The sequence below is a fragment of the Neolamprologus multifasciatus genome, chromosome 11 (genome assembly GCF_963576455.1).
Source record: "Neolamprologus multifasciatus chromosome 11, fNeoMul1.2, whole genome shotgun sequence".
Lineage (NCBI taxonomy): Eukaryota > Metazoa > Chordata > Actinopteri > Cichliformes > Cichlidae > Neolamprologus > Neolamprologus multifasciatus.
The window spans coordinates 15,726,249-15,747,131 of NC_140449.1; the positions used below are offsets into that span (position 1 = coordinate 15,726,249).

At 41.5% G+C, this 20,883-nt stretch overlaps 1 protein-coding gene across 1 annotated transcript; it reads left to right on the forward strand.

Annotated features, from left to right (window-relative positions):
• The first annotated feature begins 35 nt into the window (after positions 1-35).
• On the forward strand, positions 36-20,330 carry mms22l (MMS22-like, DNA repair protein). Its single transcript, XM_085178579.1, has 26 exons — positions 36-164; positions 846-1,043; positions 1,299-1,424; positions 1,881-1,933; positions 2,658-2,745; positions 2,842-3,019; positions 3,299-3,392; positions 3,493-3,623; positions 3,856-3,969; positions 4,049-4,228; positions 4,680-4,736; positions 4,823-4,942; positions 5,161-5,396; positions 7,465-7,681; positions 7,772-8,061; positions 15,268-15,449; positions 15,702-15,852; positions 17,136-17,275; positions 17,533-17,675; positions 17,843-17,999; positions 18,133-18,278; positions 18,389-18,600; positions 18,846-19,012; positions 19,569-19,665; positions 19,860-20,027; positions 20,191-20,330. Exons 2-26 carry the CDS (start codon positions 871-873, stop codon positions 20,264-20,266), a joined length of 3,696 nt encoding a protein of 1,231 aa, XP_085034705.1. The 5' UTR covers positions 36-164; positions 846-870; the 3' UTR covers positions 20,267-20,330.
• Positions 20,331-20,883: the final 553 nt, after the last annotated feature.

Below are 20,883 nucleotides of genomic sequence, written 5' to 3' on the forward strand. Positions count from 1 at the left end.
TTAGGCTCCTCCCAGTAGGAAACTTCGGACCAATGATCGGGCGTGGAGCGAGTGTGCGCCTGCGTAGTGTGAGCGCGCGGGACCGGCTGAAAACACAAAAAGCGATGAATACTGGGAAGTAAAATTCACAAACTACTATACTGTACAAGAAGCCGAACTACCAGGTTAGTTCATATTTCATTAACAGATGTTTTTGGAGGCTTTTCTGTCTTTAGTTTGCCTGTTAAAATAGTTTTGTTTGACTTAACTGTGCTGTCGTGTCGGCACAACGTATGCTAGAAAAATAGCGCAGTTAACGCTAGCATTATCATGCATAAAGCGTATAATGTAGATACGTTAAAGTGTTAAATTTGCACTTCGTTAGTTCTATGAAATGTTTTATACTCTCATGTCGGATCCATTGTGAAGTACTTGTTCGTTGGCTAGCTATATGCAATAACATACATGCCTGTCACTTATACATTCAATAAAATCATTTATGTTGCTCCAAAGATATTTTTTCCCTGCTTTCTGCTCATGTTTACTTTAAAACTACATCTAATTTTTCACAACTCTGCAAAATTAGATGTAGTTTTGTTTGCTCTGCGTTGAGTACCAGTACTTGTATGTAAATACAAATGTACTGTAAGGTACATTTGTACTTACAAATTAAAATGCTAAAATATTGCTGTGAAACCCTTTTGTTTAAATTATATGTGGTATTAAATTATACATCATCCCAGCATAATTGTGAATAACTTGTTGAATATTTACATATGAACACAGTTTTGCAAACCACTGACAAAAAAGTATTCTCTCAGTATTTTGCGCTGTGATTTCTTTATTTATTTTTTTGGTCATTTCAGGTGAAATTGATTCTGCACTGACACCATGTCAGATGACTTCAGCCAGTCCCTCACCCCGCCAGTTTCCCCATTTGCAGGACACAGTCTATGTGACCTGGCTCCAGTTCGACCACCGTGCTTCTGCTGCTCTGATGTAAAAGATGATCCCGCTGGAGTACTTTCCACAGAGGGATACGTTGTTAGAGGCTCCTTGAAACGGTATAATTACCTTCTACCAGCTGACTGTAATCGTAAAAAATTGTCTGGCACTATTTTGTGCCTGAGAAATGCTGTCAGTAAGAACAGTCTTGGAAAATCGGGTCATTTTTCTGTGTAATTTATTCAGAGGTCAGTTTTTTTGTACTTATAACACCTCAAATGTAATTCCATTTACCTCCCTTGTGATGTTGTAGCAGCAAAAGTTCCACTAGGAGAAAAGCTTTAGTCTCACTGCTGTCATTGCATCCACTCCAGGCTACTCTTGCGTCTTGACCCAGCCCCTGCAGAATATGAGACGGACACAGTGGACATCTTTGGCTTCTGCTGGGTGACAGAGACAGCACTGGTGGAATCTACAAAACTACTGTTTGGCCTCTTCCGGTAAGGCATGATGTAAAGCATACGTTATTTCAGTCTGCTTTAACTCTTTACCCTTTGAAAGCCTATTAGAATTAACCTAGGAGCTCTCTTCTGAACTGAGCGGTTGTTTATTAAGGATTTGAAACTTATAGAAATGACTGGGTGTGTATTGTTAGTGAGGGTGGTCTTTGCCTATGCAGCTACCTTTGGAAAAACCCTGATACTATTCTAATCATTGTGAAAACCTTTACTGATATGTAATGAAGCAACAAAACATGTTGTTATGGGAAGTCATCAGATAGCATCTTTATAAAGGAAAGAGTTAAAATTTGTTGTTTCTACCACTTAATTCTTTTCCACGGCAGCAAAAGTGTGGTCATTCTTTAAAATATTTCATATATATTCCTGATACATTACTGAAAAAGACATCCTTCATATCCATTTACGGGGTCTCTTCTGTTCTGTGTTATGTTTCAGACAACGGATTTACAAGTTGGAGACTTTAGTTAAGTCCAACTCAAATGACTTTGGTAAGTCTGTGTAATCATTAGTCCAACTAACAGTCTTTTAGTTTATTGTCAGTATTTTGTTCGCACAGTAAGCCACTGTTTGCTTACATAGGCATGGTTTGTGTATTAGTTAGATATACAGGTTGTTTATGTGCATTGCTTGTTTATATAATTAGCAGAAAAAGGATTTGAAACATATTTTTGTGCAGGTTCTGTCAACCCCTTTGGAACTTGGATCAGTTTTTTAATCCTAGTTAAGGCATATTATGTGGGGACAGAAAATGGTCTGATCAGCTTGTAGGAGAGTGATAAAAAATAGTTAAATCAAGTGAAGTAAGTGTAGGAATTACCGAGGGCTTCAAATATGTTAACCCTCTCAGGCTCAAATTAAACTTTTTGTTGCTAATGCACAACCAAGTCCTGCAGTGGTACTTCTGAGTAAAACAAACTCATAAAATATGTATGTGGGGTAATCAGGTTGTTAGTTTTTAACTGTTGCAAATCGGCAACGCCTGCCTTGAGAGGGTTAAAGAATGAAATGTCCATAATAAATAAAAATAATTATTCTGCAAATTAAATCCCATAATTTCTAGAGAGTTGTTTTCTATATATATTTTTTATGAACAATTTGAATGTATTTGATATGTATATATGAGCTGTACAATAGTCATTTTCACAGTGATCTGATCTCTAATACAGTAGACATATTATGAGTACTACCTACAGCACCCTTTTGATGTTTTAGGTCAAGCTGGAAATCTCCACTATAAAGCAGAAGAACTCCGGCAAGAATGTGTTACATTTCTTCAGTATGTCAAAGTCTTTCTACACAGGTAATTTTAACACATTTTCATGTCACACTGGAACTAATAAAAACATGTTAATATATTATGGTGTCATGGAGTTTTACCCCTTTTGCATATGTTCAGATATCTCCAGCCTTCCAGGTCCCTGGATGCAGGTCAGTCACACCCTTACGAGGAGCTGGAGGCTCAGTTCCCCTCTGCTCTTTTGGAGGAACTTTTTGGGATCACTCTCCTCATAGGACGACTCAAAGACCTGCCTGCTAATGTTCAAAGTGCCTTTACTATACAGAATCACGGAAAGGTACGGCCAAACGCTAGTTGGTTTGTTTAGCTCTAACTTGAGTAGAGATTTAATGTAAGGCATTGATTACAAAGGTGTTAGGGAGCTAAAAAACCGAAGAAAAAAACAACAACCCAAAGACAGTATTTAAAACAGATGCAGACAATGTGGGGCTGGCATACCAGAGTACAAAGGCTATATATTATCAACTGAGCATTAGGTTTTATGACTACAGTTTTATCACCCAGCTGATTTTTCTTCTTTTCACATTGAAATGAGAAATCTGTGTTCCTTTTACAGATTTTACCTCCCTCCTGGCATTTGCTACACCTTCATCTAGACATCCATTGGTCAGTTTTGGTGATCCTTCACCTACTTGGTCACAAGATGCAGGGTTTGTGTTTGCAGCAGAATTCTCACCTAGGAAATAACTAAAGAGCTATTGAATTATGATGGAAACAGGCTCTTTGTAATTTTACTCATTCTGTCTTCAGGCCAGGTGGTGTACGCCCACAAGTTTGTGGACCTGACGGGAGAGAACCTGACTGATAGCAGCCTGTTTGACGAACACCTGTGCAGTCTGCTGTGTGACCTTACTGGACTGGCCATGGGCAAATACAGCAAGGTGGGTGGTTCATTTCATCTCACTAGATGCAGCAGTGGTATTTCAGAGTTATGTTTTTAAGCTAAAATTCTAAGTGTTTCTCATATAATTGGCACATTTTGTAGTTGGGTAGCGAAAACTGGATCGAAGCTGCACATAGAAGGCATCGCAATGTGCAACAAAAAACATTTTAGTGTAGAATAAAGCTTTAGTTGGCAACTCACTGTGTTTAATTGATCCTGTTTATTTGTAGGTGAGGCCTACAGAGGCGCTGAGCAGCCATCATTACCTTTGCACCTGCACCAAAGAGTTGTGGGTCCTGCTCATGTACCTTCTGGAACACAGGAATAAAGCGTTGCACACACAGGTAACACACATACACGCATGTTCTGTCACACAGTAAACTTTGATTCTGACAGTATTTAACTAATGTGTGCTCCCTTTAGTCTTTCTGGAGCTACATCAACTCGTTGCTGAGGCCTCTGGTTTTAGGAAAACCTGCTGCTGAGCAGTTCAGTGGCCTCCCCACACACTGTAAGGACCCTCTAGGATTCACATGGTGGCTGGTCACTCATTTATCAATGCTAGGCCAGTATAGTCGGAGCGGCACGGTGGTCCAGAATGAGGTAAGAAACGAATAATTGCAATAATGATACCTGAAGATGTTCCAAATGAACAGAAAAGTGTTTCTATGTAGCTAATATATAAAAAGATTTTTCTGACATATAAGACTGCAATTTGTTTCATCTTAAACACTAACCCTTTTAACAACAAGGTTTTTACAACAATATATTGTGTTTGTACTTAACCTAATTCCCTCATTTCGTGGGCATTGTCTCAACAAAATGACCAAATGAACCTTGCACTGAATTGGTGTTGTTTCCAACAGTTTACGGCACAACCATGAGGCTTTTCCAGTTCTCAAATGATTCGATGATTGTATCTGAGACTGCATTAAAGAGCAGAGAGGCAGACTACACTTTCAATACATTGATTCTTGAAGACTATTATGATGAATATAGAATACTGTGAGTTGTTGTTTTTAAGTGTCTCTCATTAATTTATTTTCACCTGCAGAAAAACCTGGGGGATAACTGGACCTTTGTGGATGAGTTGCTCAAATTAACTTGTAAGGTGAGCGCAGTTTCTAGTTGCGATATTCAGTTTTTGAACCCTTTAAAATCATAGTGCTTTTAAATGGCGTGTGTGTGTGATAACAGGGAGGTCTAGCAGAGGAGCAGGTCAGGATGCATGTCCACTCCTGCCTCAGTCTTTGTCTGATGTGGGAACCGAGCACCAGTGCTGTGTCCACCCTCTGGGATTACTACAGCAAGAATTTGGTAAAATAACATCTGTGGCTTATCATGAAGTGTATACATTTGATTTGCTCACCAATTTACTACAAGTAGCTTACTTTTGTGTTTAACCATCAATTTCTGAAATGTCTTATTGGTTGCTCCTTTATTCACACCATACTTCTAATTCTTAGCATGTCATGCTGCACCCTGGTTAACAAGGGCTCTACAGTTATATATTATGCTCTGTCACTCCTCTTCAGAGTGCCTCATTTACCGTGCCCTGGCTGGGGATTTCTGCCCTGGGCACTTTATGCAAGACACCTTTAGGTCTGTTGGAGCAGGCCCGGAGCTGCTGCTCCCTGCCTCCCCTTCGCTCTCCAGGATACACCCAGCTCTATCGCTCTGCCAACTCCTTCCACATCTTTCTTCGAGTGCTGGCCCTGTGCCTTGCACAGGATCGGGCTGGAGGAGTCCCGCAGAGACAGATCAAAGGGAGGTAAGGATGGAGAGAAGGCTGAGAACCTTTGTAGCTCTTGATCCTTCACATTTTCTTCCACCTTGAAAAGTAGGTTTGACAACCTTAACACTATATACTCTATATTGGGCGATTTTGATTTGGAGGCTTTCAGCAGTGATTACTAATCAGGGATAGGCTATATAGATTTCCCCTTCCCACTTGATCTTTAAATGTGTGATGTGTTTAAATGGTGTTTGGATTTGCCTATGTGTAAGCACTCGCTTGCATAAATACACACACAACATGTGTGTTTGCAAACTGTCATGCATTTGAGTCTTGTTTGTGTACGTGCCAGGTGTATCGCAGTCTCCCGGTGCGTCTTTGATATTTACTCAGGCCCACCGGTGGAGCAGGTGTCTCAGGAGTCAACCACCTGCTCTCCTGAAGAGGCCAGACCCAAGAAGCCTCCTACTGATGCACACACAAACACACAGGCTGTGCGCCTGCTCCCTAGAGCAGTGACATGGTTTCGGTGTGTGAGGCCGTTGAAGAGAAGAATACAGTGCGTGTTTGAATAGGAAATAAAGAAAAAAATAGACAAAGGACAAGAAGCTGATGGATGCATCAGAACCATGTACTGGTCCATCCTATATCCCAGGCCGGCTGGCTGCCAGAGGGAGGCAGCCGTAGATAAATCCGCCTAATGACTTCCCTCTGTCTGGAATGTGCTCAGTAGCACTGCAGACATGGGGGCTAATTAGCTAACGAGCGTGGCGGTTAATTCGCCTTAACGAAGCTGTGTTGGTTTCCAACACGGAGAGAGGGGAGCTTGGGTGGTGGGGGAGCAGGGGGATGTGGGTGGTAGGCAGTCTGGCGACAGCCAGGCTGGGCTGGGACAGGTCCAGATCCCCACCCCCCCATCCCCTTCACCTCCCTCCATCTCCCTCCACCAAAACTATCACCACTACCTCCTCCTCCTAAGGAGGCGCGAGGCGTGCCGACTGTATCTCCACAACGCTTCGGCAGCGTTCCCACTCCTGGCTAGGCTCTGCGGGACACCCGCGACGACCACATTAATGGGATCGACTGCAAGCATGTTGCTCTCCAATGCTGGGAGTTAGGAGCATCTGCTTGCCTCCAGAAAAAAAAGCTGTCCAGAATAAACAAACAGAGAGACAGGTTGGGAGAACACAGAAAATCCCCTCTGCTATCTCCCAGTGTGCAGCTTATATCCCTGTTACATACTAGCCATTCATCTATTTAAATCTCCCTCCCTGCTCACTATGACTGTATGCTTCACCACCTTTTCCTTTTATAGTTCTCTGTGGGTGTAACTAAGCTGGTTGTGGTGTTAACCTGGTCTTTCCCAGTTTCCGTCTCATTTTTCTCCACTCCTTTTATACCAGTCATACTTCTTACACTGAGTTTGTCTTGGGATGTGCGCTGTTTGTGTTTTGACCGAAACAGCAACTCTACTCACCTGTGTGGGCTGCATCTGTATTTTAGGATGGGGAGGGCTAGGGGGCTCCAGCCTGTGTTTTCCTGCCAGGCGAGCAAGCTCTGTGTGTGTGCGCGCAAGTGTGTGTGGTTTTATTGATCTCTCTCTGTTGTTGCAGTAAATTGGTTTGGCTGTAGAGAGAGGGACTGAGCGCCTACTGCTGTGTGTCTGAGTGTCTCTGACATTTAACATGATCTTTAAAGGCATTTCTCCACAGTGCCCGCAGGATCTAACAGCGTGCTGGGTGGTTCTCTATTCTTACTTACTCTCTTGCTTTTTCCTTTCTCTCTCACCCACATAGGCTGGGGAGCCCAGCCTCTCCCCCTGGAGCTGAGAAGGTGATGGAGGCAGGTGGTGGAGTGCACTACAGGGGTGGAAAGTTCAGTTAGTCAGCGTTTAAAGTCAGGGGGTTTCAGAAGAACAAATCATTTCTAATGAGTTGGATAGTGGAAGTAAAGAAAAAAGTGAAATAGGATAATAATCTAAAAATAAACAATGCAACCATTTGTTTCTTTGTCTTGTGTGACATGATGTTGTCCATCTCTTGTGGCATACCTGAAAACCTTTGTCCTTCCTCTTTCTTTCTTACTTTGGTCCCTGTGTGTCCAGGATTTACTCTAAGTTCTCCCCAAAGAAGATGCAGGACCTGTCAGAAGCAGGTCTCATGAACTTTCTGCTGCTGTTTCTGGTAGTGGCCCGGCAGGCAGACCTGGAGGATGTGGCCAGCAGAGCTTGTGAGCTGCTTGGCTTTCTGCCCTCTAACTGTCCTCTTGGACACCGCACACTAATCTGGAGAGGGCAGCTGTCAATGGTGTTGCTATTCCAGGTATATTTGTTTACCATAACATAAAAAAAGATTTTAATTAAAAATAACATTTAAAAAAAAAACTGATGGACCATCGTATGTTTGCTCCAGGAGCGGGGTCTGGATGTTGGAGCTCAGGCTAGCCTGCTGGCTTCCTCCTTTAACGAGACAGCCAAAGAGTTCTACAACAGAACCACAGAGGTCTCACGCAGGCTTGCCCTCTGGGGGCCACTTGGGTCCTACCTGGAGGGTGTGGCTGAGGTGTTTGAGACCAGCACCACTCTCAGCCTATCAGAGGAAAAGCTACTCGGTGACGGGTTCAATTGGTTGCTGCCTGCCTGCCGACAGTCCGAGCTGAATTCTGCCCTGGGTTTTCTGCAGATCGTCCTTGCGCAGCTCAGGTGAGAGAGCATGTGTAAATATTCACCAGCTCCCAGGTATCTCTTACTTCTCCTCAGTTTCCCTCATTCTTTCATCATTCACTGATAGCTACTCCCTCACAGATAGTAGACACATCCAGACAAATGTTTTCTGGCAAAGGCCAAGCTAAGCTTTTATTAAAATCTGATAAGTCTCTACGGCAGAGGAGAGTGATCTCTTCTGCTCTCCCCATCCCATCCCAGAGTCCACTCACTTCTCATACTGACAATAAGAGGATTGTGCTGTCATCAGGAATGGGTGTCTGTAAAAAGCCTGTATAGCACTGAGGCCCCAGTTAGTCTCAGGAGGACCAGTGGCCCCGGGTCACCCTAACCAGGTGCTGCAGTAGCCCTGATTAGAGTTACGTGCCCAGGGGACCCTCTGTGGACCCTCCTGTCTTTATGAGGACTGCAGCAGTGCTGTGGGTGTGTTGAGAGACAGTGGTCAGTAGGGCACCAGAATGAGTTCAGCTGTAGGACAGGGGTGTTCGTTACATGAACAACCCCAGCTGAAGGTCAGAGAGCCACATCTGAAACGCACTCTGTTTATGGGACGTGGAGATGGAACAGAGGCCACAGTGGACAGATATCAGACTGTGAGGAAAGACGTGTATATTTTACACGCTAATCTGGTGTTATTTAGAAGAGTCAGTTTGTTTGCAACCTATTGTGTTTGTAATATCTCTGAACATGGATGAATTAATTTTAAATGTTTCATGCTCCTAAGTTACACCAGTATGCTGTGCAAAGGCATTAAAGTCTTTGACAACAACTATCATTTTATATTAGGAAAAAATGCTTATTTTGAATTTATGACCATGTGGCCATTATAAACTCAAAATTAACTTATCTTTGAGCTTTGTTGTGGCCTTCACCAGCTGCTAGGTGAAATGGTTTCTCTTTGGTTGCTTTACCTTTGTATGTGCTCCACTTAGTTGTTAGAGTTCTCAATTGGTAGCATCCAGACTATTTTATTGTGTGAATGCTGTAGGCATTCACACTATTGTTTTCCTGTTTCTCTTTATTCTTTATTATTCTTCAAGTTGCTTCCGTACGTTTTTTGCTGTTTAACTACTTCCACAATTTTTGTGCTATTTTCACCGTTCAAATTTTTAACTATTCTGCTATTTCTGCTAATGTGTGCTATGATTTTTGGTATTTTCTGCTATTATACTTTTTAAAATATTAAGCTTTTTTCCTTTAATTTGTCCCATTGAAATGAATGGAAAACTTCCACAATTCTGCTAAAACTTGCTTGTTTTTGAAACTTAACTACTTCCTCATACTTTCACATAGAACAACCATTTAAACTTCAGTTTTTTCATATCTGTTACCATTTTCATCTTATCCCTCTTCAAGTTTTGAGTTTCATCTTTGTGATTTTTCACAAAATACATGGGTTGTTATGGTTGCTATGCAGTTGGTTCTAAGTGTGACACTGAAAGTTTCGCAGTCTTCTCTTCATGTCCGAACAACTTCTTGCTACTTGCTCAAATTTCAATCAACTCCCACAAATTATACATCAAAACGTAGGTATTTTTGCTGGCTTTCAGAAAATGTCACTATCATGGTTATGGTATTGACAGAATTTTGGCAAATCTCCTCAGACCAACACAAAGTCTGAAAACTCTCCATAGAAAGTCAATGGAGAGTTTGTTCAAAATCACCGCTGGATTTCTCTAATGAGAGGCATATTCGAATCGTCATATCTCCTTAACGAAGCGAAGTTAAGACATGAGGCTTGTGCCAATATATCTTCAGACACTCCTGACGCTCACAATTCAAGAATTTTCTTCTCACCTATTACCATTTGGCCATGAATTACGTTTGTTTGAGGGTAGGAAATTCGTCCTTCGCTCAGATTTCTTCAGATTTCAAACTCTGGAAATGAACCACTTTTTTCTCTCGTCATATCGTTTTGATAGATTTCCACAGAGACCTGAAAACTTCCATGACTATTCACCAAAGCCTGCTGTCTCTTACGGTGAACGAATGATATCGATGCTCCAAATAGATTTAGAGTTAGAAAGCATTGTTTGAGGGAAGGTCAAGGCAGTTTTTGCTTCGCCTCTACTCAGCTAGGGTGCATTACAAGTCAAATATCTTTAATAATTCATATTTTAATGATAAATTGTCAACACTTGAAGATTCCCCCATCTCTTCTGAACAAAACGGTGTAAGAATGACCGTTCTAGCCCTTACGGTTAGGAAATTATGGTCATTTGATGCAGGGTAGTCGTCACTATGAGAAATAGACTGCAAAAATCCTGTTTCTCTGCTGTGTGTGTAAAAACGGCTGCACCTGTTTTGGCGGGAAAATGTTCACAGCATCTCTGATTGGTGGATTCAAATTCAGCAGCTCCCAGGCTGCTTGACTGACCTGCAAAGTTGCTTCTCTCTCCCTCTGTGTGTGTGTGTGTGTGTATTTCTGCTTTTTATAATATTTCTGCTAAGTTATAGTATTTCTGCTTTTTATAGTATGTCTGCTTAATATAGTATCTCTGCTTTTTATACTATTTCTGCTTTTTATACTATTTCTGCTTTTTATACGATTTGTGCTTAATATAGTATTTCTGCTTTTTATAGTATTTCTGCTAAATTATAGTATTTCTGCTTTTTATAGTATTTCTGCTTAATATAGTATTTCTGCCTAATATAGTATTTCTGCTAAATTATAGTATTTCTGCTTTTTATAGGATTTGTGCTTAATATAGGATTTCTGCTTTTTATACAATTTCTGCTTTTTATAGAATTTCTGCTTTTTATATTATTTCTGCTTAATATAGTATTTCTGCTAAATTATAGTATTTGTGCTTAATATAGTATATCTGCTAAATTAAAGTATTTCTGCTTTTTATAGTATTTCTGCTAAACCATAGTATTTCTACCAAATGTAGTATTTATGCTTAATCATACTATTTCTATATATTACTCCCAGGTCCCCAGGCAGCCAATCCTCTCTGAGGACTGACAAATTCAAATTTACAAATCGGAGCCTGCACGGCTTCCCAGCCAGCCAATCATATCTGAGGCCTTCCTTTTCTTCTCTCGTCATATCTCAGCGACGGATGTACAAAGAGCAATGAAAATCGCAGTCAAAGTACACCAAAGTCCGCTGATTCACTCAGTACAAGAATTATGCGTCTAGTCCACCTAGTTTTTGAGTTACACAACGTTTTGTAACTCCAAAAAACGGCGTTTTTCGCCTCTTACCGCGATCTAATTCTGACTGCTCATGACCCTGTTTTCCAGGCACCTGCTCTCTTCCCCAGTGGCGCAGTTGGTAGTGACATGGGTCTGCAAGCCAAAGGTCGTTAGTTCAATCCCACCTTCGTCAACATGTTTTTTTCCCTACAAATTAATACACTATCACAGACCAGTAATTCATATTGATTATTTATTACAATTCTGCAAACTTTTATGATTTTACCAGTTTTTCTAATATGGACCTCACATTCTTGTTAACACTCCATGGCACAAATACTGTTCCCTTTAGGCTCTGTGTATGTGTGTGTGTATCAATATTTCTCCCATTTTAAAGTATTACTCCACCATAATTGTATTTCTGTTAAATCAAAGTACTTTTACTACATCTTAGTACTTCTGCTCAATCATAGTATTTCTGCTAAATCATAGTATTTTTGCCAAATCATGGTTTTTGTGCCAAATCATAACATTTGTGTTATGTTATAGTATTACTACTAAGTGGAGGAATTTCTGTCATGTTACAGTATATGTGCTGATTACAGTATTTCTGCTAAATCATAATATTTCTGACACAAGCAGCATCTGTGGTGTGTGTGTTTGTGTCTGTGCATGTCTGTGTGTGTGTGTGTGTGTGTGTGTGTGTGTGTGAGAGAGAGAGAGAGAGAGAGACCCTTTTTTTGGCAGCATCTCATTGTAGGATATAAATTGAACATATTGAGGCTGGTTGACAGGCATAGATCCTGTGCATTTGTGTTTCCATATGTGTCCATATTTGTAATTGTGTGTATCTGCTGGCTGTTATTTCTCTTTCTTTTTTTGTTTGTTTTTTAACTTTCTGTTAATTTTCCACAGTTGAACAAGTACACTTGATGGAACCTAACCATGTTTAGCATTTTTTCAGCTGTCCATTTTGCTTTTCCAGTAGTTTTACTTAAGTTAATACTATTTTGCAGACTCATAGTATTTCTGCTATTTTACTATTTGTGCTAAATACAGTATTTCTGCTAAGTCATGCCATTTCTGTGTGTGTATGTCCTTATTTGTAAAACATTGCTAGGCATGTCATTTTTGCCTTAGCTTTGTGTATCTGCTGGCAGTTCCTTTGTAACTTTTATAATGTTTCTGCCAATTTTTCACAGTTGAGCAACAACTAATCTTTTGAGGGAACTTCAGCTTTTTGAAGCTGGCCGTTTTGCGTTTCCAATATTTCTGCTAAGGTTATTACTTTTCTGCTGAATTATACTATTTCAGCTCCTATGTTGCATTTCTACTAGGTGTTACTATTATACTACTGTATGTTAAGTTGTACTCTTAAAACATTTTTCCAAGTTTTTAGGTTTGTGCTCCATATTAACATTTCTGCTGTATTATAACACTTCTGCCATGCTCTACTATTTCTGCCAAGTTACTATGTTTCTGCTGAGTTACAACATTTCTGCTTTTTTCTCCTTTGATATAGTATTTTTGCAAACGCTTTATGTTTCTACTTAAGTTTCTGCAAAGTTATTATATTTTGGCTCAGTTGTTATTCATCTACAAATTTATTACAATTTCAACAACTTTTTTGATACTGACTTCAACTTCTTCAGCTATTTTCAGCTTTTTCAGCAGTTTTCAGCAGACAGCTTCAGCTTTACAGCATTCACACTGCATTTTCGCAGGAAATGCAAATTTTTCTAGTTAAAACAGTCTTTCTAAAAGTTGTTGCTTGCAGCTCCTGGAAACCAGGCTAGTGAGGTTTATTTTGAAAAAAATCCTACAGAGAAGTGAGGGTGACTCTTAGTTTTGGTGATGGTTTCCTGTGGCTCCATCACTAAAGGTGAAAACTAAGTGAACATTTATTAGCAAATGTATTCAGTGCACACAATGTGCTGTCCATTTTATGTCAAAGTAATGAGGTTTGATACGCAGCTTTGTTGAGTATATATCTGATTTTTCAATATACCCCTAGATATATATTGTTTGTGGAGTTTTGTAGCACTCAGAGTATTACTACGTCTTTATGCTTACGCTACTTTGAAAAGGTTAATAAATGATCTGAAACCTCGGAAAAAGGGCATTGTAAAATTAAGTGTTACCGAGCCCTCTTGCTGTTTCATGTAGGTGTATGATTGCTTTAATTCTCCAGTGTGCACTACCATCCTCTCAGCACACACAAACCTACACAACTGTCCACACCCCCAAAGTGAAACACTAACCGAGGTGTACTCGTTTCTTATTTCAGTGCCAGCCCCTTGTAACACAGTATCTCGTTAGCTTTGCTAATTCCCAGACTTCCCATCTCAGATCTTGGGGTTGAAGGGCACACATTTGCACATTAATGGCCAAGGAGTGAGAGGAGAAGAAGAGAACTCTCAGAGGCCCTCTGTGTTATGGCCTGGACCACCATGACCCATTTAACCAAAAAAAAAAAAAAAAAAAAATTAAAATACCGTGCTCTCTCTCTTTCCAATTCGTGCCGCCAAATTAAATATAATTCTTCGGCCTGGCAATTTTCGGTATCTCTTTGTGATTAATGCCTTTTCTGTGACACAATTAATGGGCAATTATGTAGCCTGGCAAATTTAGTGTGTGCATCATTATGTCTATTAAGAGCCATGTGGAATCTGCACACATTATGAGAATTATTCTGCCAATGGTTGAGGCGGCGTAGGGTCCGAACATTCACTCTTGATAACCATCGTCATGGTGCTGAGGCAAGAAGCCAGTAACAGGCATAATTCCTCAATTTTATTTCTTCCCATGACCCTCCGCTGTAGGAGGATGGGGGTGACGCTGGTTGATGAGGTGAGCTGGCATTGGCACAGTCTGTTGGATCTGTTTTTGGCACAAACAATTAATCCCCATCTCCTTGGCTTGATAAAATACAAGCCTTCCTGTGAAGCTTTTTCCTTTGTGAGCATTAAGACCTTTTAGCGGATTTTGATTTTTTTCCCCCCCCCCATAGTCAAGGACAACTACTGTCAGGTGTCTTCTTATAAAGGAAAAAACACCTTTACATTAGATACAAATGTGAGGACAAAGTAAGGAAACAGGGGACGTGGAGTTAATTCCATGTATACCCATGTGTGCGTCTGATGTGTTTGTCTGCCTGGCATTGTTAGGATGCTACTTTTTTTTTAAAATGTCTTTACAGTGAAGGCAGCTGGGGGAAGGGTTACTTTGGTCCCTAGTGGTATGTAACGGTGTGTGTATGTGTTTGTGTGTACATGTAAGAAGCCACAGTGAGGAGGATTAAGTGGGGTCTCTGACGATGTCTTGTACAATGAGGGTTGATGGGTGTGAAAGGCCTATTCCGCAGTAGTAACGAGGCTAATGAATTCAGACTCTAATCGATTGTCTCAGCTCTCTCTGGATTAGATGCAACCTTGCTGGAAGGGAAGGCACCGTTGAGGTGTGTGCGTGTGTGTATGTAATATAGTAACAGAGTAGAGTGTGTGGTTAAGGATAGGATAGAAGGGGGCTGCTAGTTCCTCTATCTTTTGCTTCTTCCCCACCTCACCTTAGCCCCCGCTTCCCTACACCCTCATCCGGGTGAATGAGGGGGACAGAAGGATCATCTCCCGTCTAAATGAGATTACAGCTCCTTCAGCTGCTTATCTGGGCTAATGCCAGCCACTGTGGGGCTGCCGTAGCGGCTGGGGCCAGGGCCAGGGATGAGCCAGAAGAGCCAAAGTATAGTCTGTGTACAGGGGATCAGTATTAGGCTCCACTCTATGCCTATAATATCCTCCTCTCCTTCCTCACACCTACCTCCACCCCGCTTTGCTCCACACTGCAGCGCACCACTGCACCCAGTAATCCCCCAGGAGAGAAGAGAGGGAAAACATATGAAGGAGGAGTGAAAGAGAGGAACTGTGGAGCAAAAGGATTTGAGAAAGTAGCGGAGGGGTGTACACAAGAGGGAGCACTGAGTTTGGATTTTGCATTGGATAGATTTGTTTATCTGTTCTCGCTTTCTGTGTGTCTGTGTCCTTCCAGACGAGTCCATCAGCGCAGTGACCAGTCATCTCCCACCCTGTCCTGGGCTCCTGCTACCACCAGTGTGGTGAAAGAGCGCCACCTAGCGGTAGCAGCTGCTCTCTGGGCTCACTTCTTCCCCTTTCTGCACAGCCTACGTCTTTCTCAGACACCTCCAGCACAGCTTGCAGATGCAGCTGCAGGTCAGTAAGACCCAGTGGAAGGAAAGGTGGGAGAGCAAGATTTCTGGGCATCCTCATACAAAAGAAAACTGATGTAGCTGTTTTAAATGAAGGAAATTTGAGGGGAAAATATGGCTTTACGAGTGAAAAGGTAGAACTGGAAAGCACACAAAAATTCAAAGATCATAGTAAAGAGAAGACATTAATGACTTTGTACACTATACTTGTATCATCATCCAACTAACTGAGACAACACTGACCTATTTTCCTCAGGTTTCACCCTGCTCGCCTTTGATCTACCCACTTCGGCACCCCAGAACCTTCAACCAAATTCAGTTCAGTCCATCATGCAATACTTTGGGTGGGATGACATGGTTCACCCACTCTTGGTGACTCGCTATCTTTCCCACCTGCTACAAAACAGGTAGGCTTTGACCTTTGAATCCAATCCCACCCCCGAGTCTTCTCTGTCCCAAAACATTTTCATTTGACTTACCTGATGCTTTTACATCAGGTGAGTCAGATGAGAATGATGTTCTCCTCTTTTCCTGTTAGTTATCAAGCTTCATCATTGTGTGACGCACTTAAAACTGTTTTCCATAACTTCTGCAGGTACATTACACAGTCTCTAATTAATAAATGAAGCACAGGGTGTCCTTGTATAATGAAGATGGTTATTAATAAATAAAAATGCATTCATGCCTTTATACAGAAGGTAAAAGCTTCAAAATTACACTCAAGAGTAATAGAATGATTATTATTTCAACCACAGACATCTTTTCAGACGGTGCCAAGTGATACTAAAGCTGCAGTAGGGGGAAAAAAAAATCCAAGAGTTTTAAAAAAATCCAACCCTCCATCTGCAGCTCCAAGTCCCTCCCATCACATAAGCGCTGACATGTGCATGTGCTTCATATGCTTACAACACAAGCTGTTAGAGGCTCTAACAAGCTACATAAACATGAAATGGAATTGGCTTCAGCCATGAGCCTTTGGCTAAGGTTAACAGAGGGCTAAACCATTAGGAAGATTCAACATGGCCACTTGTGGCGTGCTTAATGGAAATTCTACCTGCACAGCCTGAAACCACTACAACAAAGACAGATTAGATATTACAGGAATGCGTCTAGCAAAGACAGAGATGCTGATCAGAATAATCAGAATAGCCTGCTGTGGTTGGAAAATAGTTCCCTAGTTAAAGTTGCAGACATCTGGAATATTATCTGGCCATCAGCTGCACATCCTTCTCCACCAGTCCAGCAAGATGGAGAAAGAAAACGAGCCACAAGCTAAAATAAATCCATCCATGAACCAAAATGTTAATAGACCACAGCCTTACCTACTGAGCTGTCTGGGCACTGTTTATTAACGAAAGAGAGGCAGGAAGATTATTATGCAATAAAGACGTGGTGTGTTTTGTATGGGCAACTGCCAATACCTGACCCTTCAACTGCAAGATACCAAAGTGATCCTTTTTAGAAGTTTTTTCTGACAAGCTTATCTTTCTTATTTTGCGAGGCTTGCTTTAAAGTGATTGCACAAGCTGCAAAGTAGAATTTGCTTCCATTGAATTAGGCTTTCCACCATTTGAAAAGATGTGCATTAGTTGGGCAGTCAATAGAAACCGCCTCACCCCCCACCCACCCTGCCTCACACATCTCCAAACAGACTTGTGATCAGGTTCTTGCTGTCTCTTCTCTTTTGCAGTGAGCTGGTGTCCTCTCTGAGTGCAGATCCTGGCGTTGCTGTGTCTGGTTCTGCACAAAGCCTGTCAGTAAGGGCCTGGGTCAGATGTGTTCTACAGCAGCACCTTCACAAGAACCCAGATGGCACTGACAGCAGAACAGGTAACAATACTCAACAGCAGTTTTCAACCTACAATCCAATTATTATTATTTTTTTAATGTGATGAGAACACTTAATGAGAATTACAAACATGTTAATCTAGGACTCTTTTTTCCCCTCAGACATTTATAGAGGTGTTGCACGGCTACATTTGTGCTCTGAGTTAAACCTATTCTTTAAGTAAAAAAGGAAGTGTTTACATTATTGTGAACTTCGTTATCATTTCAATAACCAGTGTTTGTGTTTTTGCATTCGTCAGCCCGGGCTGTGGAACAACAGTTGTGTGAATTGACCCGGCTTGTGCTGAGGCTTCCCGAGGTGGAGAGGCTTCTGCAGAGAGCCAGCCTTAATCCCACAGCAACCAGGCCAGAGCCGACTGCAGCCCTGGAGATGTTTGTCAAGGTAACATACGCACACAGGTGACAAACACACTGGGGAATAATTCTCTATTTTGAAATTTTACAGCAAATTAGTTATGAGAGAACTCAAGTCAGCTTTGTGTCCAAGTAAAAGTAAAAATCTGTAAACCTTCATCAGCGTGTGTTTCTATGTGTTTCACATGGTGTTAGGCTGTAGGCAGTGTGTACAGTGGACTGAAGGTTTTGTCTGAGCGTTCAGCCATGGTGACCACAGCCCTAGACTACATTGGTGACATCCTGAAGCACATTAAACCGTCTCTCGTCAGCAAGAACCAAGAGGGAATACAGCTAGCATACTGGGCTGTTGGTAGGTGCAAAGTTTATCAATTTCAAACGCATCACAGAATACACACAGAATATACTGTGTATATAGTCCACGACTGGGAGAGAAATTATTGTAATTGTGTATGAGAGTACAACACTCTATTCTCTGTGACCAGGCTGCATTGTGAAGTACTGGAGCCCCCTGCTGGCCACATCAAAAGCACAACAGCTGTTGTTCCGCATTGTGGATGGTCTGCTGCTTCCCCACAACCTCACACAGCAAGACAAATCTCTCAGAGACAGTCTGCCTTTGTATATACAGGTGGGGACAAATGTATAATATAGACACACATTGTCCAAACACACAGCCGTTACATTAAAGAAAGAAACCTGGCGATTTGGATAAAGACCCTTCCATTTATCGTCTTCCAGGGTCTGTCTGTGGCCTCTAGTGTGTCTCAGTCCCAGGGGGCTTACCTGAAGCAGCAACTACGTTCTGTAACTCGCAGATATTTGGACCATTTCCTTCCTGCCTCGCCTTCTGTGGGCATTATTGCCAACCACCCGGTGCTTCTAGGTGCCTGCGAGGCCAACCCAACCAGCCGTGGAGTTGCCCTGAGGAGACTCATCCTAGAGGTTCTTTGGTAGGTCTACAGAACCATGAAAAGAATTTGCCTGTCATGATCCTGAATTTCATGTTCACATAATTTCTGAATGTGATTCCTGTTGAATCAAACACTCTCTCAGCAATGACTGAAAACTCCAAACGCCCCAAAGGCTGTCTGACCTTTATTATCAAGGACTCATGTACATCATTTCCTTCTTTCACCATGTTTCTACATAAACAGCCCCTTAAAGTTACTAGAAATACCTCTGCTTGTGTTTGCAGTGAGAACTTCCTGCAGTTCAAAGGTCACGCCCCCCCTCCTCGCCTGGCATCCGTCCTGATGTTCCTGTTGGAGCTTCTGAGACGAAATGGTGACTCAGACCCCTCCCTACTCACCGTGCCCCTCCCCTCTCTGCTGCGCTGCATTATGCTGGTCAACGAGCCACAGGGTAAGACTGACAATCTGAATCTTAAACAGTTTTACAAGCCAAGTTTTAATATAGCAGTCCTCCACTACCTCACGGTTTCTCTGTCTGCAGCTTAAGTATAAAACTATATAATCATGAGATCTAACAATCCAGAAGTTGGTATAAAAAGAGAGCGTCTGGCTTTCCATATGATCACAGTTCACTGAGTACAAGCAATGTAATGATGGTCCAGAGCAGAGGAATATGGACAGTGCGATATTAGTGGCATAAACGAATAAAGTTGTAATCGAGCAGCTGTTCCCCGTGTGAGAAAGTGCCAAATTCTACTCAGAAACTCTTGTTATGTAGATTAGGAGTTGTTGTAATGACTTGCAGTACTCAGATCTTCTGTTAACTCTACATTTTACTGCAGTTTTGATTGATTGAAGTAGAAGTTAAAGTCATTTTTTATATAACAGTGTCATTTAAGTGGATTCACTTCATTTCAGACTAATCCATTATATAATCAACACTTTCCAGCTCGTCTCTATTGATGTGATTGTGAAGTGATTTTTATTTTTTTATTTTGGATGTGCAGTAAGGAAGACGAGCACAGATGCCTTACAGCTTGTAGTTGAGCGGTGTGGTGCCGTATCTACAGAGAGACCATGCGACCAGATGATCACAGTCTTACGGTAACTGAATGTTTGTAGCATTAAATACTGTATGCATCGACAAACTCTGCAATATTCGACTGTGTAAGATCATTTGAAATGTACACATTATTCATAGACAGTAATTATAGATCATCATCAAATTACAGCCTCTTTTATCCATCATTTTTATTCATTTATTTTTTAAACCATGCCTACCATCTCGATGCTCTTAGGTCGTTTGTGGAGGAGAACGAGGGAGTCTACGACAGGCAGATATACGGCGTCTTGGAGACTGTGGCTGTTTTAGATCCCACTGTGGTTCAAGCTCTTATCCCCAACCTGTCTCTCAGTCTGAGAAACACTGAGCACAAAAGAGGACTGGGCAAGAACATCGCCTTGAGGTGAGCAAGCACATGAATCACACCCTGAAAGCCATGTAGACGGCATTCATCACTTTAAACTATTTTTAAGTTGTCTAGACAATAAGCGCTGCAGTTGCATACAGAACAAGAAATATTCAGCAGCTCTGACTTACAGAATGTGCCACATTTGTTTGTGTAACAGGAGTGCATATGTGAAGTTGCTGGGTCTCCTTGGGGAAAGTGGGCAAGCTGAAATAACCAGTCTGGAAAGCGAGTGACAACAAAAATCCAGTAAAGAGAGACCTCCTCCAGGACCTGCCACAACCTCCAAGAATCTTCTTATCATGTAGTATTTTCATTTTTGTCAATTTCCCTTAAAAAATGAGGATACCTTAGAAATTCTGTTTCATTTATGTTTAGCATAATCTGTCAATCAAATCAAATGGGCATGTTCCTATCATGGATTAAAAGCTTAATATTACCTGTCTGTAGATATGTACATATTGTCCCAAAAAAAAAAAGTGCAGCTTTGCATCTCGAGAGATTCACTGTTACTGAATGAAAGATGTGACAATAAATGTGAATGTGGCCACACACCAGCATCCCCACCTTTTCGTTTCTGTTCAATACTAAGAGAAGGGAAGAATGTGAAGTGTGCACACATTATTTGTGATTATGGTATGAGGTGCTGCATCTATCTATCCAGCAGTCTGAATTACAGATTTGATCAGGGCCCAATGACTTCACCACCACACCTTAAAAAAAGTTGAGAAAACGGAAGAAGTAGTACTGTTTGTTCCCACTCTCCCGTTCTCTCTCCCCGTTCCAAGTTCAGCAATCTCTTCCAATCCCGTTCTAGTTTGCACCTAATCACATGAAGTCTCACTCCTGTCTC